The sequence below is a fragment of the Scheffersomyces coipomensis genome, assembly GCF_036884675.1.
Source record: "Scheffersomyces coipomensis strain NRRL Y-17651 chromosome Unknown DFJ63scaffold_3, whole genome shotgun sequence".
Classification (NCBI taxonomy): domain Eukaryota; kingdom Fungi; phylum Ascomycota; class Pichiomycetes; order Serinales; family Debaryomycetaceae; genus Scheffersomyces; species Scheffersomyces coipomensis.
The window spans coordinates 1,440,065-1,466,546 of NW_027042894.1; the positions used below are offsets into that span (position 1 = coordinate 1,440,065).

The 26,482-nt window shown below is 31.5% G+C and overlaps 7 protein-coding genes across 7 annotated transcripts; 3 read left to right on the plus strand and 4 right to left on the minus strand. All coding sequences in view use genetic code 12, as the record gives it.

The window, feature by feature from the left end:
- Positions 1 to 354: 354 nt before the first annotated feature.
- DFJ63DRAFT_312820 (uncharacterized protein) lies at positions 355 to 1,821 on the plus strand (the record flags this gene model as incomplete). Its single annotated transcript, XM_064906051.1, has 1 exon — positions 355 to 1,821. The coding sequence occupies one exon, from the start codon at positions 355 to 357 to the stop codon at positions 1,819 to 1,821; it is 1,467 nt and encodes a 488-aa protein (XP_064762837.1).
- Positions 1,822 to 1,869: 48 nt separating this feature from the next.
- DFJ63DRAFT_122717 (uncharacterized protein) lies at positions 1,870 to 11,030 on the minus strand. Its single transcript, XM_064903313.1, has one exon. It carries the CDS (start codon positions 10,858 to 10,860, stop codon positions 1,918 to 1,920), a length of 8,943 nt encoding a protein of 2,980 aa, XP_064762838.1. The 5' UTR covers positions 10,861 to 11,030; the 3' UTR covers positions 1,870 to 1,917.
- Positions 11,031 to 11,199: 169 nt separating this feature from the next.
- Positions 11,200 to 15,090, minus strand: DFJ63DRAFT_285450 (serine/threonine protein kinase; the record flags this gene model as incomplete). The annotated part of the gene is made up of 4 exons (XM_064904899.1): positions 11,200 to 11,483; positions 11,541 to 12,053; positions 12,093 to 12,560; positions 12,651 to 15,090. The coding sequence occupies 4 exons, from the start codon at positions 15,088 to 15,090 to the stop codon at positions 11,200 to 11,202; spliced, it is 3,705 nt and encodes a 1,234-aa protein (XP_064762839.1).
- A 1,217-nt stretch (positions 15,091 to 16,307) lies between these two features.
- DFJ63DRAFT_312823 (uncharacterized protein) lies at positions 16,308 to 18,830 on the plus strand (the record flags this gene model as incomplete). The annotated part of the gene is made up of 1 exon (XM_064906052.1): positions 16,308 to 18,830. The coding sequence occupies one exon, from the start codon at positions 16,308 to 16,310 to the stop codon at positions 18,828 to 18,830; it is 2,523 nt and encodes an 840-aa protein (XP_064762840.1).
- Positions 18,831 to 19,528: 698 nt separating this feature from the next.
- Positions 19,529 to 21,477, plus strand: DFJ63DRAFT_122721 (uncharacterized protein). The gene has a single exon (XM_064903314.1). The coding sequence runs from the start codon at positions 19,885 to 19,887 to the stop codon at positions 21,454 to 21,456; it is 1,572 nt and encodes a 523-aa protein (XP_064762841.1). The 5' UTR covers positions 19,529 to 19,884; the 3' UTR covers positions 21,457 to 21,477.
- A 21-nt stretch (positions 21,478 to 21,498) lies between these two features.
- On the minus strand, positions 21,499 to 22,038 carry DFJ63DRAFT_286046 (translation machinery-associated protein 20; the record flags this gene model as incomplete). The annotated part of the gene is made up of 1 exon (XM_064904942.1): positions 21,499 to 22,038. The coding sequence occupies one exon, from the start codon at positions 22,036 to 22,038 to the stop codon at positions 21,499 to 21,501; it is 540 nt and encodes a 179-aa protein (XP_064762842.1).
- An 836-nt stretch (positions 22,039 to 22,874) lies between these two features.
- On the minus strand, positions 22,875 to 26,456 carry MPH1 (3'-5' DNA helicase). The gene has a single exon (XM_064903311.1). It carries the CDS (start codon positions 26,370 to 26,372, stop codon positions 23,073 to 23,075), a length of 3,300 nt encoding a protein of 1,099 aa, XP_064762843.1. The 5' UTR covers positions 26,373 to 26,456; the 3' UTR covers positions 22,875 to 23,072.
- Positions 26,457 to 26,482: the final 26 nt, after the last annotated feature.

The window sequence follows — 26,482 nt, forward strand, 5'->3', positions numbered from 1 at the left end:
TACTTGAAAAGAATAAGATCGTTCCGTCATCTCATCATCAGCATATAACAGTAAAAGTAATAGTAAGAAAGTGAAATTCTTTTTTTTAAAATTTTTTGATTTTCAATTTACGAGGCCTTTCCTTAAGCCTTTCCAAACAAAAAAAAACATACAGCACATAGATTAGAATAATCAGATACGTCACACTTCTTTCATTCAATCTATTCCAATCATCTATTCATCTACTTCAACGACATATACTGGGGTTCAGTCCATCTACCTCCCTTGAATCCACATACACATACTATCATCTTCAAATCAAATCATCCTCAATTATCACCTCCCTCATAATCATCCTTATCCATACACACCAATATGATATTCGCCATACTGCCTGTAATTAAAAAAGTATTCGTACTATTGTCATGTACATTCTTTGGGCTCAGTTGTGGAACTCTATATCTATATTCATCATATAGTCCACAATTGGCAAAACAACTACATTATACCGTGTCTGATTCTTCAACTATAGCCCTTGTTGGGAATTTCGGAGCTTCTGTAAGTGGTCCATTAGCAGGTTTAGTAGTGGATAGAAAAGGTTATTCAACTTCTTTATCCATAGGAGGTACCTTCATTGCATTCGGTTACTTTGGATTGAAACAACAATTTGATAATGAATATAATAATGTCCATTTATCTGCTCTATTATTATTATTAGTAGGTTCAGGATCAACGTTTATAAATTATGCATGTTTAAAATGTTGTGCTATAAGTTTCCCAAGTATAAGAGGAGTAGCAACTTCATTACCTTTATCATTATATGGTTTAAGTGCTTTATTTTATTCCGTAATTGCATCATTATTTTTCCCTGGTGATACATCATCATTCCTTGGGTTTTTAGCTTATTCTTCCATTGTCATATTTGCTATATGTGCTCCTGCTATAATGTTATGTGATGTCGAACATAATCCAAGAAGATCAAATCTTTTAAATAAATCTCAGCCTGATCAACATCATCATCGTAATCGAGAAATGAGATCTCCTTCTCCTGAACTAACAAATATCACCGGTATAAGATTATTTAATTCTTATAAATTCTGGTTAATCTTTTTCACTACTGGTTCGTTGGCTTCATTGGGTCAAATGTATATATATTCAGTAGGATATATGGTGAAAGCATTAATAAGTTTTAAATTATTAGGACTTGAAATCAATAATGATATTATTATTCAACGTGATCAACAATATCAAGTCGGTTTAATATCAATAGCAAATTGTATAGGAAGAATCTTAAGTGGGATCTTAGGTGATATCATAACTCAATCATTTGGAAAACCAAGATCGTTATTATTATTCTTTCCTACTGTTGGATTATTCATAACTCAATTATTGGGATTGAATATTCAAAATGATAGTGTATTACCCTTTGAATCATTCTTTACTGGTTTATTTTATGGATTCATATTTTGTATTATGCCAATTATAGTAGGTGATAGTTTTGGTATGGAGAATTATTCATCAAATTGGGGGATAGTTTCATTAGCTCCAATATTACCTAGTATTTATTTCACTAGTTTATTTGGAAAGATTTATGATTCAAATTCAACATTAGATCCCATAAACAAAGGTTTGAAGTGTGAATTAGGTTATCATTGTTATAATTCAATTTTCAGCTTAACTATTATCGTCAGTATTATATCGATTGTGGTGGTTACGTTATTGAATTTCGATAATGAAATCCCCGATTTCTTTGTGGTTATGAAATCTAAAATATCATCAAATCCAACTTTACCAATAGCTCATGATATGAAAGAGAAAGATTCTAATGAAAAAGTGAATTAAATAACTAATATTTTTGTATAATAAAGTTTTGATAAATAAATAAATAAATATATATAGAAAGAGTAATTGTATGTGTAGAAAACTATTTTTTTTTATTTAACGTCTTCCCGAATTAAATCTCCCTAATTTTGAAAGTGATGGACTATGCATTAATCTGGATGGAGTTGAACTAATTCTCTTTTGTTGTTGTCTTGGATGAGAATGTCTTTCAGTATGTTCATAAAGATCATCATTCATTTTTCTAATTGATTCAAATGGTTGTTCTAATTGATCAGATTGATTACTATTAGTAGTAGTATTACCATTATCAAATGATAATTCATCCACATTTCGATCAATTAAATATCTTAATGCATTAAACCAAATATTATGTCTTTGTCTCGTTGGACAAGTGATTTTAATCTTTCTATCCGTAGAATGAATGATAATACTCTTATAATATAATCCAGTAGGTAAAGGATTATTATCATCCACACTTTCAACTTTAAGAATAGCAGCACCTCTAGTTTTAACTTGAGATGGATTAGATAATATTGGATTAGATTCACTCCAATAAAGAGTTAATGAATATGGATGAACCCAAAAATATCTTTCATGACGATTTTCCGTAACGGAATTAATTCCTAATCTACGGAAATATTTGAATAAATATTCTCCAATCACAACTTGAGTAATAGCAGGAATCATTGATTTATCAGTTAAAGAAACATTAGTAGCCATGGAAAATATAGCCGCTGAAGCAATTGAATCATGAATACTTGGGGCAGCACGAGAATAATGTGACATATTAGAATTAATCGATATAGATTGAGGAATTGCAGGACTAGGATTTGAGAAGTTACTTGGTGGTGGTGTTGGAGTAACTTTTGCTTCCTTACTTTTAGTTCGAGGTGGTGTACTCATGAAATTAGGTACATTTGGTGATGGTAAATCTCTTAATGCTTCTAAATCTTCAGGAATATTCTCTTTATTGAAATAACCTCTCTTTTCAGCATGTTTCTTAAATACTTCATCGGACACTTTTTCAATAGACAATCCTTTATATCTTATTAATTGATTGAAATAAGTTGAAGGGATGACTTTAACATTATTAGAAGTTGCTACTGGGGTAGTAGTAGTTCCCACAAAGTTTGAATTTGGAATCACTAATAATCCTTTTGATTTACCAACTTCCACAAGCTTATCATTATTATCAATAGCATCACTTAATGCACGAAGTTGTTTAAGTTTATCTTCAAGAATGAGACTATATCCTAATCCGGATGCCTTTTCACGTAATTGTTCTTCGGTTAATACAGGTGGCTTTTCAGCTCTCTTCGAAAGAACAGTTAACTTTTGATAGAAATCTTTATCAAGGACAACCATATCCATTCCTGACAGCATTTCCAAAAGAGATTCTTTAGTAATTGGTTTTGGTTCTCTTAATTTGTATAATTCAGCTTCCTTCTCAGTTAAAAGTTGTTGAGTATTTAATAACTCGGTTTGGTATTGTTCCTTGTCTAATAATATCATATCTAACTTATCGGCTCTAACTCGTAATTCGTCTTTATTAATGACAAATGAATCTTCAGCATCTTGGAAATCTTCAGTAGTTTGATTATTTTGTTCAGCTGTGGTTTCTTCTAATGATTTCTTAAGTTCCTCGTATTCGGATCGCTTGATTAAAACATTTCCTTCACTTGCAGCTCGTTCATCTAATGGTTTTTGTAATTGTTCTAATTCATCTTTAAGAACTAAAGAGTAACCATTTTCATTTGCTTTTTCCTTAATATCATCCACAGAAGGTTTATGAGCCTTGATTAATAAACTATCGTATTCATCGGCTTTCAATACTTTAACACCAGCAGTTTCTGCCTTATCTTCAAGTGATTCATTGGCTTTGGCCTTCAAATCTGTTAATTCATCTTTTCCAATCATTGCGAAATTATTATTTTCGACATGAGCGGTTAATCTATCAATTGATGGAGTAACTAACGATTGATATTCACTATCTGAAATGACCTTCATGTTTTCTTTTGCTGCTCTTTCAGGAAGAGGAATCTTGGATGAATTCACCAAATCGTTATGGATATCCTTTGCAATAACAACACTACCTAAGCCAGCTGCTAATCCAACAATCTTCTCAAGACTTGGAGTTAATAACTCTTTATGTTCAGATTCAGTAAGAATGACCATGTTCTGTTTCTTGGCTTTAATAGCAAGATCTTCATTTAATTCATCTTCAAGGGATTTGTATTTAGCCGACTCAGTAACAGCGTAACCAAGTGAAGCAGATTTTTCTTTCAAATGTTCGATACTTGGACTTGTTGCTTGTTCTTGTATGGAGTTAAAGTCTGCAAGATCAACAACAACTTTTCCTTCTTTAGATGCTTTCTCTTCAATCAGTTCAGATGCCTTTTGGTTTAATGAACTGAGTTCATCATTAGGAATCAAATTACATCCATTCTTTTCGGCCAAGCTCTTAACATGATCCAAAGATGGACTTTCAGCAAGTTGTTTAAGTTGTTCTATTTCAGCAGCCAGAATAGCCACCATTCCTGCTTCTTTGGCGACTTCGTCAACACTTCTACTGGATTTACTTTGAAGTTCGGAGAACTCATCTTTTGAGACGACGGTCTTATTTAAAGCTTCAGCTTTCGATGTTAAGTAATCAATTGATGGATTCTTATGCAGTTCAACAATTTCGGAATATTCTTTTTCGTCTACCAAAACTTTTCCAGCTGATAACTCCTTATGTTCAAGATACTTATCAGAATTGTCTTTCAAAGCTTGATGTTCATCTTGACTAAGAACAACAGAATTTTGATTTACTGCTTTTTCTTCTAATGTTTCATTCGCAGTTTGGATTAATTTTTCGTGATCATCAACTGGAATAATGGCTTGATTATGATTCATAGCCTTTGATTTAAGGTAATCTAAATCTGGATTATCAATAGATTCAAGTAACTTTTCATGTGCATCTTTTGTAATAAGTATTTGATTCAATCCAGAAGCTTGCGATTGTAAGTGATCTAATGAAGGAGAATCCACAAGATTTTGTAAATCAGCTAATTCAGATTTTGAAATTACTGACATACCTTGTTCTTCTGCTAAATCTTGAATTGACTTGTTTTTATTAGCAGTAAGTAACTTCAAATCATCCTTATGTATAACGGAATAACCCAACACAGCAGCTCTAGCTTCAATCCTTTCAAGAGGAGGAGTCTCAGCGTTAATCATTAATTGTTTGTATTCTTCAGCAGTAAGCAACTTAAGATTAAAATCTTTAGCTCTCTTTTCAATTGGTGTATTAGCTTCGGCTTTTATGGATTTCATTTTACCAATAGTTACTACTTCTAAACCCAATGCACCAGCTTTTTCTTTCATATATTCTGCTGAAGGACTTTCAATTTGTTTTTTATAATTTGAAAGTTGCAGAGGTAAAATTAATTCATATCCTGATTCCTTTGCAATCTCATCAATTGGTTTATTTGCCTTGGCGCTTAAATCTTCAAAGCTTCCTTTTGAAATTAACATATGATCATGACCATCACTAAGAGTTTTAAGTCTTTCCAATGATGGCGTGTCAGCATTCTTTTGTAACTCGTTGTATAATTCTGTTCCAACTACTGATAATCCTAAGGCACCAGCAACCGTAGTCAAGTGAGATTTATCTGGCTTATGGGCAAGCGCTTGAAGCTCTTGTAAATCACGATCTGGAATTGTAGAAAGACCTAACGCAGCAGATTTTTCCTTAAGGTAAGACTCAGATGGTGAGGAAATGTTCTCGTGTAAACGATCGAATTCGGTATTCAGAATCAAAGCCATATTCTGTTTGCCAGCATGTTCTTCCAAGAATTCAATGCTTGGATGCTCAACTTGATCAACCAAAGAATTGTAATTTGATTTGTCAACAACTTTGAATCCCAATCTTTCTCCATGTTTAGTAATAGTTTCAGCATTAGGATCTTTTAATTCATCAAACTCTTGTTGATCAACCACAACCAATTTATTTACAGCAGCCTTTTCCTTGATAAAGTCAATACTTGGAGCTTTTAATTGTGAAGTAATATCATTATACTCGTCATCGGGAACAATAGTGTGACCAAGCGCCAATGATTTCTCTTTTAAGAATGTTAATGGAGGATTTTCAACTGTAGACTGTAAATGATGAAGTTCATTAGTAGGAACCACTGAAGAATCAATATGAGAAGCCATCTTTTGTAATTTCTCTAAATTAATAGTATCATGATCTTTCAAATCTGATACCAACTTAGAATACTCTTTTCTTTCAACTAATTCAAATCCTTTAGTATCGGCTGATCTGACAAGATAATCCAAACTTGGTTGGTTTAAGCTATTTACCATGGTTTCATATTCATCTTGGTTAATAAGAACTGAGTTTTGTTCACGAGATTTATCTTGTAAATAATCCAATGAAGGAGATTTGATTGAATTCTGAAGTGAAACATACTCTTCAGAAGGTAAAATAACTTGACCAAGTGCATACGCCTTGGATTTCAAATATTCCATAGTTGGACTATCGACATTTGAAACGAGCAGCTCATGCTTATGTATAGGAATTGCGACTAATCCAAGTTTGGCGGCTTTTTCCATAATATGATCTTGAGTTGGTTCATGAGCTTTAGCCAATATCTCATTATATTCTTTATTTGACAAAGTTGATAATCCATGTTTCTTAGAATGATCTTCAATGAATTCTTTAGTTGGGTATTCTATTTGTTGTTTCAAATCCTTTAATTCAGAATCATCAATGACAACAGCACCAAATTTCTGGGCAAGATTCTTCACATCATCTTTTGATGGATTTTGTAATTTGCTCAATTCTTCAACGCCGATAACAGCCAAACCTAAACCTTTCGCCTTTTCAGTTAAATGGAATTTAGTTGGTTCATTAGCTAACGTCTTAAGATTTTGGAACTCATCATCTTCCAAAATACTATATCTCTTATTTGAGGCTGATCTTCTTATTTGATCAATAGATGGATTACGAGCCATATTCTCAAGTTCTTCAAACTTAGGCTTTTCAATAATAGTAAATCCGGCTTTAGTAGCATGATTCTTGATTTGATAAGTTGTTGGATTATGAGCAGAATTGTTTAATTCATTATATTCTTCCTCGCTTAATACCACACTTCCTAATTCCTTCGCATGTTTAGAAATATAATCAGCAGAAGGAGATTCAATCGATTTGATCATTTCCTGGTACTCATCTTGTGGAACCATTTCATACCCAATATTGGTAACAAGCTGTCTGATGTGTTCTCTATTAGGATTTTCAGCCTTTTCCAGGAGATAAATATAATCAGGTACAGAAATGATTTCATAGCCTAATGCTGAAGCTTTTGATTTAAGATGTTCAACACTTGGAGTATTGGCATTATTTGATAAGGTTGAGAATTCATCATTTGAAATCGTAGTTAAATTCTTCTTTTCTGCTGATTTAATTACAAATTCATCAGAAGGTGATTCTTCCAATGTTTGCAACCTTTGTAATTCGTCAGCTTCAATAATACTATGGAATAATGATTCTGCCTTTTGTTTAAGGAAATCCATAGGTGGATTATTTGCGGTTTGATCTAAGGTTGCGTATTTTTCTTTCGGAATAGCAACTAAACCAGCTTCATCGCCCTTAGCAATAATATGATCAGTTGGAGGAGAATGCGCTAATGTCTTTAATGATTCTAATTCAGCATTAGGAATTATGGTAGAATCCATACTTGAAAGAACTTGTTTCACAACTTCAATACTAGGATGTTGTGTCTTATTATTTAAATCATCAAGGGTAGAATTTGGAACAATGACTGAATCGAAAACTTTAACTTTATCAGCAAGGTATTCTTGAGTTGGATTTTGAACATTTTCTTTCAATGCTTCAAGTTCTTGTTCGGCAATTAAAGCAAATCCAGCACTCTTTGCCTTGGTATTAAGATGTTCATGAGATGGATTATCAGAATTGACCCTTAAAGTTTCAATATCATGATTATCAACAACTTCACAATTCATCTTAGATGCAAGATTAACGAGATGTTTACGGCTAGGATTATATGCAAGTTCTTTCAAATCACCAAGATCATTGGTGGGTATAACTTGCATATCATAATTATTAGCTTTATTTATTATATGATTAACATCAGGTTCATTAGCAAGTTTAGTTAATGTTGATAATTCTTTCTTATCAATGACATCATAATTTAAAGCATCAGCATATCCTCTAATTTCATCAATAGTAGGTGAAGTACATAAATGAACTAATCTGTTATATTCGTTGGTATCGACAACAGTATGATCTAATTGACCAGCAGTAGATCTGACTTGATCCAAACTTGGATTATGTGCTAAAGTATTAAGATTCTCATAGTCTGAATTTGAAAGTAACGTATGATTTTGTTCAGCCGCCTTCTGTTTTATATGATCTACAGAAGGTTCATTGGCCAAAGTATGTAAGGCTTGATAATCTTCCACTGGGACAAGTTTATGGTGGAATTTATCTGCCATTGAAGTTAAATGTTCCAACGGTGGAGACGAAGTTAATTGTTTGAGTTTTTCATGTTCATCGAATGGAACTATAACATGGTTCATATCCTTTGCTTTTGATTCAAGATGAGATAATGATGGATTAGTTAATTGATTATAATCATTATCTGCAATAAGAGTATATCCCAACGCTTTAGCTTTCGATTGAAGATGTCTTTCGGTAGGATTAATAGCCAATTCAGAGAGAGAACTTAAATCTGAAGATTTCATGATTTGATATCCTTTACTGTTGGCATTAGCTTTGATTTGATCGATAGTTGGTTCATTTGATGATTTATATAAATCAGTATATTCCTTCTTGGATAAAGTAACCAAATCTAATCTATCGGCATGAACTTTAACTTCATTCAAATTTGGATTATTGGCTAGTCTATTCAAATTATCAAATTCATGATGATCTATCGTGGTATATCCTAAACCTTCAGCCTTGGACTTGATATGTTCGATAGAAGGTTGATTTATCGTTTTCAATAATTCATCATGATAATCCTTTGGACTTAAGATTAATCCTAATTCATTGGCCTTTGATGTTAAATATTGTTTGGATGGTTTTTCATGATCGATGAGTAAACTTTGATATTGATCATATTCATCCTTGGGCATAGTTTGTAAGTTTAATTTATCAATTTTATTAAATAAATAATCTTCGGATGGATTTTGATAATTCTTTGACATCTTTGTTAAATTCGAAAGCTCATCATTATTAATCAATGTGAATGATTTTAATTCCGAATGTTGTTTTAAATAATCAAGGGATGGATTTTGATATGATTGAGATATATTTTTAAGTTCTTGTACTTCATCTATAGGTAATGAAACTAAACCATTTGATTCTAATTTCTTTTGCATTTCATTATCATCAATTAAATCTTGGTATTCCTGTTGACCAAGAATGACAAATCCTTTACTTTCAGCTAATTGTTTCAATTCAGATTCTTTAATAGAATGGATACTATGTTCATTCAAAGTATCATATTGAGTTGAAGTTAATAATACTAAATTATTTTCCTTAACATAATCATCAAGATCTTGTTTTGAAGGTTTAACATTGCTTAATAATTCCTTTGATAAAACTGAAATCTTTCTAGTTGGAGATAATTGATCATCAGTTTCATTTTCAGAATCAGATGATGAATTAATTAATTGAGGAAGTATACGTTGACTACCAATTTTTGATTTAGAGGGAGTTGTAGAAGGATTATTAGGGAATATATGTTTATTGATATTAAGACTGTCACCAATGAAATCTTCCCATTCTTCATTTTCTTCACTAATACCGGTAGTGTCATCATGGGAAATTAAAAGTGTGGAATTTCTCTTTGAAGGTGATATGATTGAATTTCTTTGGGATGAATTGGTTAATGATCTTGAAGTTAATTTTCTTGCTTTTAAAGGTTGAAGTTTTAATGGAGTTGTAGTTCTAATATTATCCGTTGGATTATTTGATTCAACTTCTTTTCTTAATTTTAATAAAGCTGATCTTAATTTAGCGATAGTTCTATTAGAATGATTTAAAGTTGCTCTTAAAGTTTCAGATTCTAATTGAGGATTTTTAGGATCAATAGTAGGAAGATGATTATTGACTTGAGATTTCAAAAGAATATCATCAAGATCCAAAGTTTCATCTTCATCTTCATCATTATCTTGTTCATCTTCTGAAGAAAGGGCACGAAGATTAGTTATATCTTTTAAAGCATGAGATGAAGAAGTAGTATCTTGAGATAATTTTAAATGTAACTCATCATTTTCATCATTAAGTTGATCTATCCTACCATTTAATTCATTTAATTCTTCAGTAGTATTAGTCTTTAAAATATTAAATTCATTTGATAACTTATCATTTTTCAAATGTAATAAATCATTTTCCTTTTGAAGTTCAACGAATTTCACTTGTAAATCTTGATTTAATTGATGTAGTTTATCCTTACTAATAGTCAAAGTATTAACATGATCATTAAGATTGTCAAGATTAGTTTCTAATTGCCAATTTTTATCCTTCAAATTCAGTTCTTGATTTAATTGATTTGATCTTGAACTTTTTAATTGAGATATTTCATGTTTAATCATTTCCATTTCATCTAAGGAAGCTTTTAATTTTGATTTATATTTTTGATTCTCAACTGTTAATCGACGACATTCCCCTAATAAATTTTCACTTAATCCAACTACAAAATTCATATCATTACCTTTTGATTCTGGTCCTAAATTAGCACTAAGGGGCCTAGACGATGATGATTGAGAGGGGCCTCCAAGTAAAGGTAAATGACTATGATTGCGAGTTCCACTACTACTACTTCCACCCAGGATTGAGGTGGATCGTTTGGTTGATAAGCCTGGAGGTGAGATATTCTCTTGATCTTCATCATCATACGATCTTGATTGATTGGTAACCCCACCATGATTATTACTCGTCAAAGAAGATTGAGATTTCTTATTAAAGAGACGTCGTTGGAAATCAGATAATTGACTCCTGATGTCTTCTTTCTGAGATTGATTAGACATGATGATGATGCTGATAAGGTCTAAGAACGAAAGAAGAATGACTTATTGGTTGGCTGTAAATATAAATTGGTTACATGTAACACGATACCAAACAGAAGAAAAAAAAATTGTCTGATTCAAAATGTAAACAAAAAGAGAAATTTGCAGTTTAATTTTATTTTTTAAACTATAAATTTTAAATGATAAATTTTTGCAGTTTACCTTCATTTTTTTTACGTGTCTGCAAAAAAATGAGGCATCATAACACCATATCACCTTAATGTAAGGAAGGGATCTACAATGAAATTATACGGTTTAAGATAAGAATTAAACTTATATATATTAAAGATACTTATCTACTTAAAGACTACGTTCTTCTCTTTCATGCTGTAACAATCCTACCGTGATAGAATTCGATCTATAATAATTAGGTCGATGTTCATTATGTTTCTGAGTGGTAGCTTTCACTAACGCATCTTTATCATTATCAAGATGAATAGCAGTAGGGAATGGGGAATAAATCGGATCTTTCTTATAATGATTATTGAATTGATTATTAAAGATGTTTTCTCGTAATCCTAAATTATGTTTCTTCTTAAAGGTAGTACCCGTTGCAACTGATGAAGAATTGGCTATCACAGTAGCTTTAGCAGTAGTAGTAGATATTGTAGTGGTTGGGGTGGTGGCATGAACTGGAATACTCAATGGTGATGAGACTCTAACTTGTTTGCTGATTCTTTCCGTTATTGCCGATGGTAATTGTATTGGTTGTGGTGATCCAACTGATTGGGAATGAACAAGAGGTGATGATGGTAAATCAGGACTTAAAATACGAGCAGGAAGATTAGTATAATCAGCTCCTTGTAAAGTGGTAGTTGATCCATTACTAGTAGTTAATGAATCAGATGGAACCATTAATCTTGCTCCAGCAGCAACAGCAATACTAGGTCTATGAACATTAGTCATTAAATCCTCTGGTAAATCTTCAAATTCAGGTTCATTACCTTGATGTTGGAATATAAATGGAACTTCATAAGTTGGAGGTGGTTGATTTGTTTGATGGCCTAAACCATGTAAATTAGATTCATGAGATCTTGCTCTATGATCCAAAGTAAATAATTTAGGTCTTGATAAAGGAGTCACTTTTGAACTGAATGCTAACGTTAAATCACCTTCTTCTTCATCATCCTCTTCATCGTCATCATCATCATCATCTTTTCCATCACATTCAACATCCCCATCGGCACATGCACTAGAGGATGATCTTGTCGAACTATATGATGAATAAGATGAACTCGATTCAAATTTAGTCAATGGTATCGATGATTTTGGATCATTTTCATCCTCATCTTCATCTTCATGACCATGACCAGCGATTAAATTTTCATCAATCAACCCAGGAGATTTCATCAGTGAACCTAAATCAAAACTCTTAAATTTCTCCGAAAGTTCAATATCATCAGGATGAGTGAAAACCTTCGTATCAGAATGAGTATGATTATGAGATACTTTTGGTGCCACTCCTTCATTACGACTATTCTTAAGTTCTTGACGACTCTTGGTATATTCTTGATATTTCAAACAAAGATAATCATCATTAATACTATCCAATGATGCAAAACTTCCATTAGAAGGTAATGACATCACGGATGATGGTCTTCGTTCTGAATCCTCTAAAATACTGATTGGTCCAACTCTTAATTGACTTGTATATTTCGGAACTCCACCGCCATTAGGTAAGAAATCTGTGTTTGATGTGATGGAAGATTTTCCGGAATTAGCAGGAACAGGTATAGGAGCAGCAATACCACTATTATTAGAAGATTGACGTGATGCTAATTTAGTGGATTCCATTTGTGAAGCAATTGAATTCTTAGCAGTTGAAGGATTTGAATTAGTACTGGATAATAATGATGATTTTCTTCTATTTTTATCATCTTGTTGTTGAATATCTTTAAATGTTTCCACTACAGATTGATTTCTCAAATATAAATCACCACCCACATTTCTCTTCGTTTCAATTCTAGGAGCTTCAACGATCCCTACTGAACTACCTCTTCTACTGGATGGATTACTACCACCCGCATGCAGTTCAATCATATCATGTAAGATTGATCTTCCTTCTCTAATGCCAGCAATAGATAATGATGAAGATCTTGATAATGTAGATTGTTGAGATTGAGTAGGAGTAGCTTGTAAACTTGTTTGTTGGGATAAAGTCGATGGAACATGAGGAGCAGATGATGTATGACTTGAATTATCATGTTTTAAAACACTAGTAGCCGTCGAAAGGGGTAGAGTTGGACCCATTTGAAATCCTTCTGATAAAATAAATGAATGATTATTATTATCATTTCTTAATAAACCATTGGTTAATCTAGTTGAAGAATTATGTTGAGAATTACTACCTGATGAATCATCACTTGAAGTACTTCTTGAATGTTCAATTTGTAAAGCAGCAAATTTATTCTTAATTTCTGAATCCTTTAACCCACCGGCTTTAATGGCTTTAACTAAACTTCTGGTAATTCTTGATCCAATTCCAATCACCGCATTATTTATATCTTGAGATGTAATGTTTTGGGATATAAGATCGAAATTTAAATCATATATTTCATCTTCATCGGCATTTAAATGTAATAATTCATGTAATCCTTCAATATCATCTTCTAAATCCATTAATGTGAAAGGATGAGCTTTTATATCTTTAATTTCAATTCTGGTAGTACTATCTTTATCTAATAATTTTGATAATAAATCCTTAGCATAATCAAATTCTAAATCAGTAACTTGAGCAGGAGAATTGAATGAATCTTTATGATCAGGGAACTTTAATGATTCATTTACAATCACTTGAAATAATTCAAATTCAGAATCAGCGTTGAAAGGAACTTTCCCAAATAAAAGACAATATAATGTGATTCCCAAAGCCCAAATATCAATTTTATAATCAATTTTAGGTAAACTAGGACTTGTAGATGAAGTTGATGAGAAATTAGTTTGACATAATTCAGGGGCAAAAAATGCTGGTGTACCAGCAGTCTTAGCTAAATCATATTCATTAACAAGATAACCATCATCAGTTTCATTTAATGATGAAGCAAATGATACTCCAAAATCACTAATTTTAACAATATTATCCAGACTAACTAATAAATTAGCCGGTTTAATATCACGATGAACTATACCTTGAATATGTAAATATTCCAACCCTAATAATACATTTCTAAAGATTTTTCTTGATTGTTTGAAGGTTAAATTAGGGGAGAATTCATCCGAAAGAAGATTTTCATCTTCATGACTGATTGATCTTCGATGATGATTATGATGATGTTGGAATAAAACATGTTGTTGATTACTTCCACAACATGGGATTTCATCTGGATGAGATGAAGGAATGATTGTGGTGGAATCTTCTGGTATAGTTATATTGATAGGAGGATCTGATTTTAATCGTTTCCATTTGATTTCTCCTTTTTCTAAATATTCCAATACTAAATAAATCTTATAAGAATTTAAATCATCAAGGACTTCTCTTAATTTAACGATATATTTATGATTACATTTTTTCATAATGGCGATTTCTCGTTTAATTTTTAATTCATAATCATTTAAAGGTTTTAATGAAGATCTTAAATTGGAAGCTTTATCACGTTTTGATTTTCTATTTACAATTTTAATAGCCACTAATTCATTATTAATTAAATCTTTGGCTAATTTAACTTTACCATGTTCACCTCTACCAATTTCTTTTAAAATTTCAAACGTATTTAAAACTTTACGTTTAGTTATAGGATCAAATTCTAAAAACACTCGATTGGTTTCTTTAACGGGTGATGCAGAATGAGATGATCTTAATGAGTTAATATAATGATGATTTAGACTTGTTATAGTTGAAGTTGAAGAAACGGATGGATCGGAGGATGGAGATTTAAAAGGTAAAGATTTTAAAGTTAAATTTGAATCTTCATTACTTGAAGATGGATTAGTGATAGTATTATCATCTAAAGTTGAAGTTATGGAATTTTCTCTTGATCTTGTTACTGATTTTTGTAGTAATGAAGATAAGAAATTATTATGATGTCTTGTATTATTTGATGATGAAGAAGTTGGACTGAAACGACCTCCGCCACTTGATACTGGACCAGCCAGACTATTAGTGGATGATGAATCACCGTTATTGTTTTCTTGATTGGTGAACGGAGGGGAAGTTGATATCACAGGGGGTGATGGTGGGATGGTTGATGGCATGATTAATATAGTAGTAGTAGTAGTAGCAATAATAAAGGAAGGAAGGTATGTATACTACTAAATGAGATGAAAGGTTGGGATTTAATCGTGGCCAATATAGTCAAACATTTGATGAAAATAAGAGCAAAACTAAAGTAGATTCAAACCAATGTAGATGAGGGTAGATGATTTTATAGAGGTTGGTTGTAAACTTGATAATTAAGGTTAAGTGAGGGGGGGGGGCAAGGTCAGGCCAGACAAATGATTTGATAATGATCTGATTTTGAATCAGGTAAAGTTAACTTGGGATGATGATGGTTTGATTGATCCAAGTAGTAGTAGTATCTAGTAGTATCTATTGATTAACTATCTGATTATGGTATTGATTGATTAATGTATAAATAAATAAAGAAAGGGTAAAGTGTTTGTTCCCTGCTGTAAATAAATAAATTTTGTTCTTCTGTTCTTTTGTTCTGGTCTGTTCTGGTCTGTTTTGGTCTGTTTTGGGCCTTAACTATGGAGATTTATGAGTTAACTATGGAGGTTGCTAGTTAAACTGTGAGAGAGTGAGAATTTTTTTTCTGGTTCTGGTTTAAGAGTCGTGTGAAGTTACTAAGAGTGGTTTATATACAGGATGGTCTCATTCTCACTTTAAATTCTTAATTGATCCCAAAGACTGTTCCATCCATTGTTATCTCATCATCACTAATTTAATTAATATTGATCTAGAGATAACAATAGATACCCTTAATTTTAATTAATTAATTAATATATTATTTCCTACATATGATAAATATCATATGATAAAACTTGAACTGAACTGTGGCATTATTAATCACTCATTATTTATCAGTATAATAACTCCCATTCTGTTTCCCTTAAATTATGTCCATTATAATGTTAAGTACTGCGGTGTGGATGTTTGTATCCTTAATTTTACCCTAACTAGAAGTAAATATCAGTACTATACTATCAACATAAATATTACATCAGGGAATTAAATAATTTAACACAAATCAAGGAGATTTGATAATTCTCATGATTCTTGGTATTACTATAAAACAGTTAACCATACCTATGAAGAACCACCGAATAATCTTGTCTCTTTCTTGAATTTTGCCCTTTTTTATTTTTTTATTTTTTTATTTACATATTTTCAGTGCTACCATTTTACAATTTCCTTATTTTTCTTGTTATGCGACATTTATAACGGCAAAAAATTGTAAATAATGTAAATAATGTATATAAATATACAAATTATTAATTTATACTCTACTCTATCTTTGGAATTTTTTGAAAAACACCAATTCTTAGAAATACATGATTTGATAAAGGTAAATATGGGTCGTCTTGAAGAGTTACTTAGTTTGAAACACTTAGTAAAATTCTACATTGAAAATCAAAACAAATCAATTAATCTATTTTCTGTGTTAGAAGATGATGAAGTAGGTAATCAATATATTAATGGGCTACGAGATTTAGAATCATTCCTAAACAATATGGAACCTAACTCAATTTCAAAAGCAGAATTGCTTAAATTTGTTCAAGAGGATGATATTGACAACTTCAAGCCGGTATTAATTTTACTTTATAAACTAATCAATCTGTTCTATGTTATAAATGATATTTCAACAGAAGAGTATGAAACTGCCATAAATTATCAAGGAAGTCTTATTTCTATTTTAATTGATGGAATTGCTCAAACTGGTTTAGATTTCGAAAAAATTAAGAGATTTACTTCATATACCATTACATTAAAGTTCTTTAGAACTATATTTCAATTTCAATCCGAAGAACAAGTTCAACAAGTCCAGAATGATCACTTGATTAATTTGAATACTACATCAATAATTCCTAAAAATACCTTCAATTCTTATAGATCAGATTTCAAGTACGACATCCATAATAGCTTTTTTGGATTGCATGGATTTTACTATCCAAAATCCACTTTAACTAAAAGTAGTTTTTTGCAAAAGAATTTATCTTTGTTTAATATCACCCCTAACAAAATCCAATTAAAATCATTACCTAGAAAGCTTTCAGATTTCGATGAACCTTCCTCTGAAAGATTGTTAGAAGACTATATGTTGCAATATATGCGTTCTGTGAAGGATTTATTTTTCGATTATAAAGTGAAGGTTACTAAAAAACCGGCGAATATTATATTTGATGAGAATAATTCAGCAAGGTGTATTCCAGATATAAAAGTGATTATCAACAATCAGTTGATTGTCCCTATAGAGTTGAAAAAAGGGGGAGTTAGGGAAAAATTTGAAATGTTTCAGTGTTTGAGAGATAAGGGTGTTTATGGATGCAAAGCTTTTGTGGAATTATTCCTGCAAGGTTTTTTGCAGGCAATAACTTGTACGTCGGGATGTTTTATCCTCTCTGATTATGATTTTTCAATCGGGGTGGTCCTTGATCTAGAACCTTTGGAAAATTCAAGCTTATCTGGATTACGTGGAGTCAGTCGTGAGCTAATACCATTTGATCCCATTAGGGAGAAACTTTCCATACCAATTTTCTTTATGGCTTTCATCATTAAATACTGTAAAAAGCTTGATGATGATAAGTTTAAATTATTTAAAAATTCTATAGCTCTTAGTCTTGATGAAAAGAACTCTCTTACCAAGCAAAGGTATCAAAAATTAAGCTTGTTTCACAAAATGCTTTCAAAAGTCCCACCTGCTAATATTGGACTTGATCCCAATGATATATTGACACTGACAGCAAACATGCCTCCATCAGCTAAATCCGAAGAAGTATATAATAATAATTTGGTATCTGACTGTAATACCGGTGACTCACTTGGAGGTATTGCTATTGATCTGGAATTTATTGAAAGGTTTTATCTGTTTTACAGCCAAGAATATATTGAAGATGATGATGATACTGATGAATATGAATATGAATATGAAGATGAAGATGAAGATGAAGATGGAAATGATTATTCCTTATTTGAAATTGAAAACTACGACAATAAGTTAAAATTCCTTGAGGGTAAATTCTTCAAAGAATTTGATGAAGATATCTCATTGGTTAAATTTTCAAAATTAATTAAGAACCATACTTTCAAAAGATTGGATATTAGTTCTATAAAGATAAAATCTTTTCTTAGTGGGGATACCATATACAAGAACTATTCAACTATTATTGAGGACGAGGATAACTTTTTATATAAAGTGTTTGATCCAATTAGAGATCGATTGGTTGCAAGCAATTCTTTTAATAGTTTCGGTAATTGTATTAACAAAAGTTTTGCGAGCTTCGTCAGAGAAGCTAGTAGTTACTCATTACTACAAGGTAAAAACGTCCCCATACCTAAATTTGTTGAAATTGGATACATTGAAAATAAAAATAGAGGCTTTATGCAGAAGTTAGAACCCTTAAAAGAAATAAGTCTTAGTGGATGCTATATCAAACTCAGTAAGGAAGAAGGCTTAACATTAGATAAAATATCTTTAACTGATGAAATTGAACAAAAGGTATTAAATGTCATTAAACGTCTTCATGCACGTAACATAAGTCATGGAGACGTTCATTTAGGGAACTTCTTATATAATGAAAAGCTTAAGTCTATAGTAGTGATCGATTTTGGAAAATCCCACCAAGCCTTCAACAGAGGCTACAATAATCTTGAAGAAAGTGAAAGTGAACGTCAACGTGAAAAGGATAGATTTGAACAAAGAGTCAAATGGGATTTGGCTAATGTTAAATCAATATTTATTGGAAAAAGCAAAAAACGTAGCTTTGTTGAATAGTAGTTAGTAATTAAATATATAAAATTACCTATTACGTCTTCCAGGTAGCTGATTTAATGAATCAACTTCAAATCAAGCCTACCACTCCATTGACGAATCTCAACCAACTCTTTCTCAAACCATTTTTCATAACCTTAAGAATTTAACTCTTTTATTAATCCTCTCATGATCGGAATTAAAGGATTCTCAAGGGTATTCAGACACTTTATAATGTTGCAATATTTGTATTTTAGGATCATTATTTTACGTATGAAGGGTTGTACTAGCCCACTGTTTCTTCTTGTAGAGTCTGACTCAGCTTTAATTACTTCTATCAGTAGAATCTTGATGGTGACATGTTGAGTTTGCTTGCCATCTTTTAATAGACAACGACAAAATTAGTATAAACTGGTACAACGGGATATATATTGTTTCAAAGATTCAGATAAAAATCAGGGCTAATTCCTCCATACCTCGATCATCAGCATTTGGTATTCATTGATGTCTATTTTGATCTTGAAACTTTGTTGGGTTGGTGGTGGTGTTTCTATGATGAATCAAAAGTCTTTATCCATTACTTCTATAGTGGTAAAGAAATTCCATTGATTATAAAACTTCTCAGATTCTTCAATTAAAATATCATGCCGTCTTGGTCTTTTTTAAATTTTTATTTGATGAATCACAAATCCAGTTAACTAATGCTCTTCTAACGGAATCACTTAAATTCGTGATATTCTAACCATAACCCATATCATCATATTCGTTATACATTTCGTACCAAACCATAAATTACAAATGAGCATTCAATAACTAAGGCTGTATCATCTTTTTGAACTAGATCTTCATGATTAACATATTCCCCCATTAAAGAATAAAACTTTTCTACCATTGAAATATGGGATTTCCCTTTAGTTTAAAAATGAAAACATTCATTCCGATACTCCATCGAATTCAACATCCATGACGCAATAGTAAATATTGTGAAACCTCTGCCGCACTACTTTAACATAACCACAAATACAGATCAAACGGTAAAGGTAAACATCAATTACTTATCAAATTACATGCAACTTATATGACACAATTTCGATTATATGATCGAATATCAACCATTGATGATGATATTGGGACTATCAAATTCGTTGGCTATTTCCCTCCTGATCATAATTGGAAAAATACGTTAATTTATGGTATTGAATGGGATAATCCTGACAGAGGGAAGAATAATGGTAATATTGATGATAAATCTTATTTCAAAGTTGATGTTCCTTTAAGTGGATCATTTATAAAGTTTAATAACAAAAAGATTTGTCATGATCGATTTAATTTCATCGAGGTGTTCATAAGAGAGTATTATAATGTTGATAATTATCATGAACGGAATATTAAATTTGGGACTAAATTAGTGGAAGAACTCGGATTTGAAAAGTTGAATCGAATTCAATCTGAGTTTAAGAATCTATCATCGGTGAGTTTGAATGGGAAGGGGATTGTTGATGCCTTTGATAATGATGAAGAAGCGGTCGTGTTTAAAGATTTACAAAATATAACTTATCTTGATTTAAGTTTTAATCTTTTTAATAATTTATCATCAATATATAAGATCATTTCTCATTTGAACAATTTATCAAATTTGAACTTGAATGGGAATAAATTTCCTGATACATCCCTTGATCTGACTTTATCCTCCTTAAATCATGAATCATTAACCATTTTAAAGTTAAATTCCACCAATATATCTATAAATCAAGTAAATCTCATATTGAAAAGTTTCCCAAATTTATCTCAAATCCATCTATCAAATAATAACTACACTGATACTGATCTCACCCAATTGAACTTACCTCCCCATGTGAAATTCATTGATTTATCATTTAATAAACTTTCAAAATTATATTTAAGTTCATTCCCGCATATTGAAACATTATTAATCTCAGATAATCACATAACAACCATATCTGACCTCATCATCAACAAGAGTATCCAACAATTAGATATACGATATAATCAAGTGAATGAATGGACATTCATTGATCAATTGTCAATCCAACTTCCCAATCTCCAAAACTTACGAATCAATAATAATCCTGTTTTCGAAATAGTTGGAGCAGGAGATCAAACAGAAGATCAAATGGTGGAAAAGATGTTTATCCAATTAATCGCTCGATTCGAATGTGAAGATCATAAACGAGGTAAAGGGGTCAGATTATCGATGATTAATGGTAGTCCATTATTAGAATCTGAAATTCGAAATGCAGAATTATATTTCATCTCAAAGTATAAATCAACGATTAATCAACCCGAGTATGTGATATCTAATAAGATCAGATGGGAGATATTATTACAAAAGTATAATGTTGATGATAAGGTTGATTCCACCATTCACCAGGCATCAAATAAAGTTCAATTAAAAATTAATAATGAAAATGAGATATTCACGAAAACGATATTATTAAATCTAACCATTCTTAAATTAAAAGGAATCATATCTCGTCTGATTATGAATAACTCATCAATCTTAAACTTTCACATCTACTATTATCAAAATGATTTAAAAGAATACCTTGATACAAATGTATTCTCTCAAATTAATGAATTTAATTTATCTAATAATCAAACCATTTATATTGAAAATGCATTAAGATAAAACGTTATATATAACAAATGTACATACTATATACAATCCTCCCTATTCGGTAAGATTCCATAAACCATCACCTAAATAATGTAATAATTCAATACCAATACCTTTATTTATGGATTTAATATCATCAGTACTCATGGTTAATTTCCCAATGGCCAATGCATGTTCTTTACCTTCAGCATAGATGGTAACTATAGAATCAACTGGAATATTCTCTTCGGGTAATTTAGCTCCAGCAGATGTTAAACCAGGACACATGATATTAGCACCTGATAAAACGAATTTAATAGCACCTCTATCAACTTGAACTCTTGGGAAACTTTGAGGGAATTTATGAACCACTTTTAAATGAGGAATTAAATCATCAAATGATTGAAAGAATACTACTTCTTCATTCATGGAATATAATTGGATTTTTTCTTCACATTTTATTAAAATGATTTGTGATTTCTTCGGTATGATTAATTCAACTACTTCTTCAACATCAGGAAATTGATCAATGAATCTACTTTTCAATCCTCTTTGAGCAGAGGATTTGATATTGGAACGAGAATGGATCTCTTCTTTGGTGAATCTTTTAAACATATTGATGATATAGTTAAACGTCTAACGATTGAATGTACCAAAGACAGCTCTGGAGTTGAAAGATGGGTGCTCAATTTTTTTTTTCATCTCAATTTTTTTTTACTGCCAATTTTTGTTTGTGGGTGGCTCATACAAAAATAAACATCGGTGAAGCAAACATAGTAACCAATGACGAAGTAATTCACATCATATAAGCTCATACTACAGACTACATTAGAGGAGAAGTTACAAGAATGTAAAGATTAATAATTACAATACCACCATCCAATCTCTCGAAAGAAACCTTGGTGTTATCGTACTCAAAGTAAATCTAAATAAAGTTTTCTCTAGCCCATTACATGAATCATACCATAAACATAGTTTATGTTTAGATTGTATCCAGCTCAAGATCTAAGGGGTGAACACTAGACCGAGCGAGGCACAAGGCAAAAATAAAATAATGATCAATTGATCAATCAGATGTATATAGAATATATTGTTGTATCTACTCCCTCACACTCTTATCCAATTTTCATATTAGACTAATGTCCTCATGATTCCAACGTGAAAAGGGTTGAATAAGTGGTAAAGTAAGCAGTAAGAAATTGAATGAATAACCTTTAAAATAAAGTGTCATTCGATTCGATTCATTCATCTCCATAATCCATCTTCTTCTTCATCTTTAATCAATCAAATGATAAACGGTATTCCAAAAATTCCCCTAATATTCGTAACACAAGGATACAATATCAAGGAGTTGTCAGGTTATAGTTTTCAACCAGCAAAAACATGATCTCAGAGTAACTCTTCACCGATACACGTAATGCCCCTGCATAAAGATAAAGAAGAAAGAAGAGTATAAACAGTTTAAAAAAGTTTTTAACATTTGTTTTTTTTATGTCGCCCTGTTTGGTGATAGTTTGAAAAAAATGCTGAAGAAAGTACGTGTCCGGGTAAATTCTACCCGAAAGTGTTATACTATTATTTTGCATCCTATTTTAATGTTGTTCCCATTGTTTCTAAACCTATATACAAAAGTCTGACTACTCTATAAATTATTCTCTCTCTTCAATAATTACCATATCTCTGATATCACTTACATCAGGATTACGTTTCTTACTTCTTCTCTTATACTCTTCTATCTTTGCATCAGCATCTGCCAGTTTTACTTCATTTGCAATCTTAATCATGGTTATCAATTGATTCGATTTCTTACTATGACCAATATTACCCCGACTATTCACACCTAAATTTGGATCAAATGATTTCTGTTGATCATCACCGTCTAAATTAAAATAATAATAAGTATATAACTCCAACTTATCATCTTCATTAAGAAATCCATCATTTGGCTTGAAATCAAGGGGGAAATCTTTATCCATGATAATATCTGGCTCTAATGTCGGTTCTCTCAATTCAATACTTGTCTTGGTGGGTAATCGGAGTAATTCGTCATCTAAACTATCATCAAACTCATCATTATCAAACTCGTCTTCTTCTTCGTCATCAAGGTTAATACTGTGGTGATTGGAATTTTGTTTCTCTTCTATTAATGTACTATTTGCATCCAAATGACCCGAGTTTCCTATTGAGCTTAAGGGAAGATCTTCATCTTCTTTATCATCTTCATCGTCATCTATTACGATAGTCACTTCAGGTGATGAAGTCTTGATGATTTTATTGGATTGTCGTTGTAATTGTCCTAATATATCATTTTGAATCCGTGGTCTTTTCACTCCAAGCGTCTTCTTCTTAGATGTTGTACTCGTATTTGGAGTAATGATAGGTTCTTGAATATATGATCTTTTCATTTGTGGAGTTGGTATTATTCCTCTTTCCACTGCTGGCGATGGTGAAGATATATTATTACGAATAATAGAAGGTTCTGGAGCATAAGATCTTTTTATTTGTGGCATTGGAATTATTCCTCTTTCAATAGGCGGTGGTGGTGATGAAGAAGATGATCTATGTGGTAACTTTTTATTCAACTTTGTGCTTGCAAGTGGTATCAGATCATCATCTTCACTACTATGATCAGATAGCTCATAAAATGTAGATGAATTATCATTAGTGGTACCTCCCACACTAGTATCAGTCTTCTTGGAATTACTAATACTTTCATTTCGCTTACCAATAGGAAGATCATCATCACTATCAAAATCAACAATAGTATCAAGGAAATCTCGAGGCCTTGAAGATTCATGATCACTAGCTTCATCATCATCATCATTATCATCAATTCTACGAACCATAGTATTGGCACTCTTAAATCCAGTTTCAACGTTTTCAGGCATAAAGAATTGTTTCTGTTTCTTCTCCGCTTTACCATTCTTTTTGGTAGTTTTCTTCTTCTTAGAACTACCAATCATATATTCAGTAGCAATTCTAATAATCTCATCCGCATCATCTTCAACTTTTAATTCTTTATTTTCATCTGGAATTTCAATGAACTTCTTTTCAACTTTAGGTTCATACTCCTTAGGGATAATTCTATTCTGAGGTTGTAATCGAATTAACTCCCCTTTTTGAATATGTTGTTGAATATATTCATATCCATCCATAGCTTTATTGAATTTAGTTTCTTCATTACCAGAAAATAATAATACCACTTTCCCATCTCGTTTACGACCCGTTCTACCCATTCTTTGAACATTTTTAATCGGAGAACTAGTCGAATCATAACATATAATTAAATCAACTTCACCAATATCTAACCCTTCTTCACCAATGGAAGTAGCAACTAATATATTAAACGTACCAGCTTTGAATTTTTTAATGATTTCCTTTTGTAATTTTTGATTCATCCCTGTTATTTGAGCATTTTCAGAGCTGGTTCTCTCTGACGATCGATTATCAACTTTCTTCTTGCCCTTTTTATTCTTATTTGTACCTATTTCAGAATCATCATCAACTTTATCCTTCTCTTTAGATTGACCAATAAAGATATGAGGTTTTAAATTCTTACCGATTTTTTCAATCGATTGAACTATTTCTAAGGCTGATTCTCTAAATTCAGTGAATATAATAACTCTTGAATCATCTTTACCTTCGCCAAAGAATAAATCTAATTCATCAACTAAGGCTTGAATCTTAGGATGACTGAATTCTGTATCATCATTAAGGATTTCTTCCGATCGTTTAAGTAAATCCTTAATAGCTGGATGAAAATAAAAATCTGTGGCTAATTTCGATTTTTTATTCTTGGGATTATTAAATTTAGCTTCAAACTCTTTATACTTTTCAATGAAATAACTATGAAATGATCGAACCCCATAAATATTCAATCGTTTAAAACATTGACCCACCACTCCAATTATCAGAAGAAGATGTATATTACCCCATTTGAATCCTGATGCCATCGATGTATTCATCATTACTCTTCTTGATGCTTCCATACAAGTAAAGAAATTAATATATTTGGGATTAGTAACATCATAAATACCTTTCGCATTTGCCTCTTTTAACATGGGAGCTATAGCGATACATAAGAAATCAACACATTCATTAATATCATCTGATTGTTGAATTATTCTTCGTACGATTTTCTTTCGTTTCATATGTTTTATAATATCAATACTTTGTTCAGTACGAACTTCAACTTTCGATATTTTTAAATTATCAATAATCTCTTGAACTCCATCCACAGTAGAAGCTGGAGTAGCAGTTAAGGCTAATACTCGATAAGATCGATTAAATCGTTCTAAATATTTAACCACATTATTATAAGCATAATTCCCCTTTGATCTATGAGCTTCATCAATAACCAATAATGAAATAGATTTAGGATCAATTAAACTTGATGATAAATCATTTTCAACCACTTGAGGAGTAGTGAAAAACACTTGTTTCGAATCCCAAATCTCCCCTCTATTCTTTCTGGTTTTATCTAATAAAATAGCAACTTTATTAGTCAGGATCCCCGTTATAGAACAAAAAGCTTTAATTTGTTGTGCTACTAAAGGTTTAGTAGGAGCCATGAATATAATTTTCGAATCAGGAAACCATCGTAGGAAATTTAACATAACAGTTGATGCAATGAATGTTTTACCTAAACCAGTAGGTAATGCCACTAATAAATTATCATAAAAGGCTCTTCGTACAATATTGAATTGATAGTCTCTAACTTCAAAGTTGGTAGGATATATATAAGTGGCTAAGCTATAATAATCTATAGCGTGATGGTTGATAGCTCCTGGTATGGGTTGAATAATTTCTTCATATTGAGGTTTTGACTTTTGTTTAGGTCTGGATTGTGGTGGTGGTTTAGAAATAATTGGGACATTAACACCATTAGTGACAATGGCTTCTAATTCTGAATCATCATCATCAAAGGCAGAATCATCTGAAAATGACATACCCCCTTTCACTTATGATCAAACCAATTCAAAGGTTGTTCTATGAGATCAGATCGTTATATTTTAATACGCGGACTTTGAAGCGCGTCTTGAAATATTTGTGGTTTGTA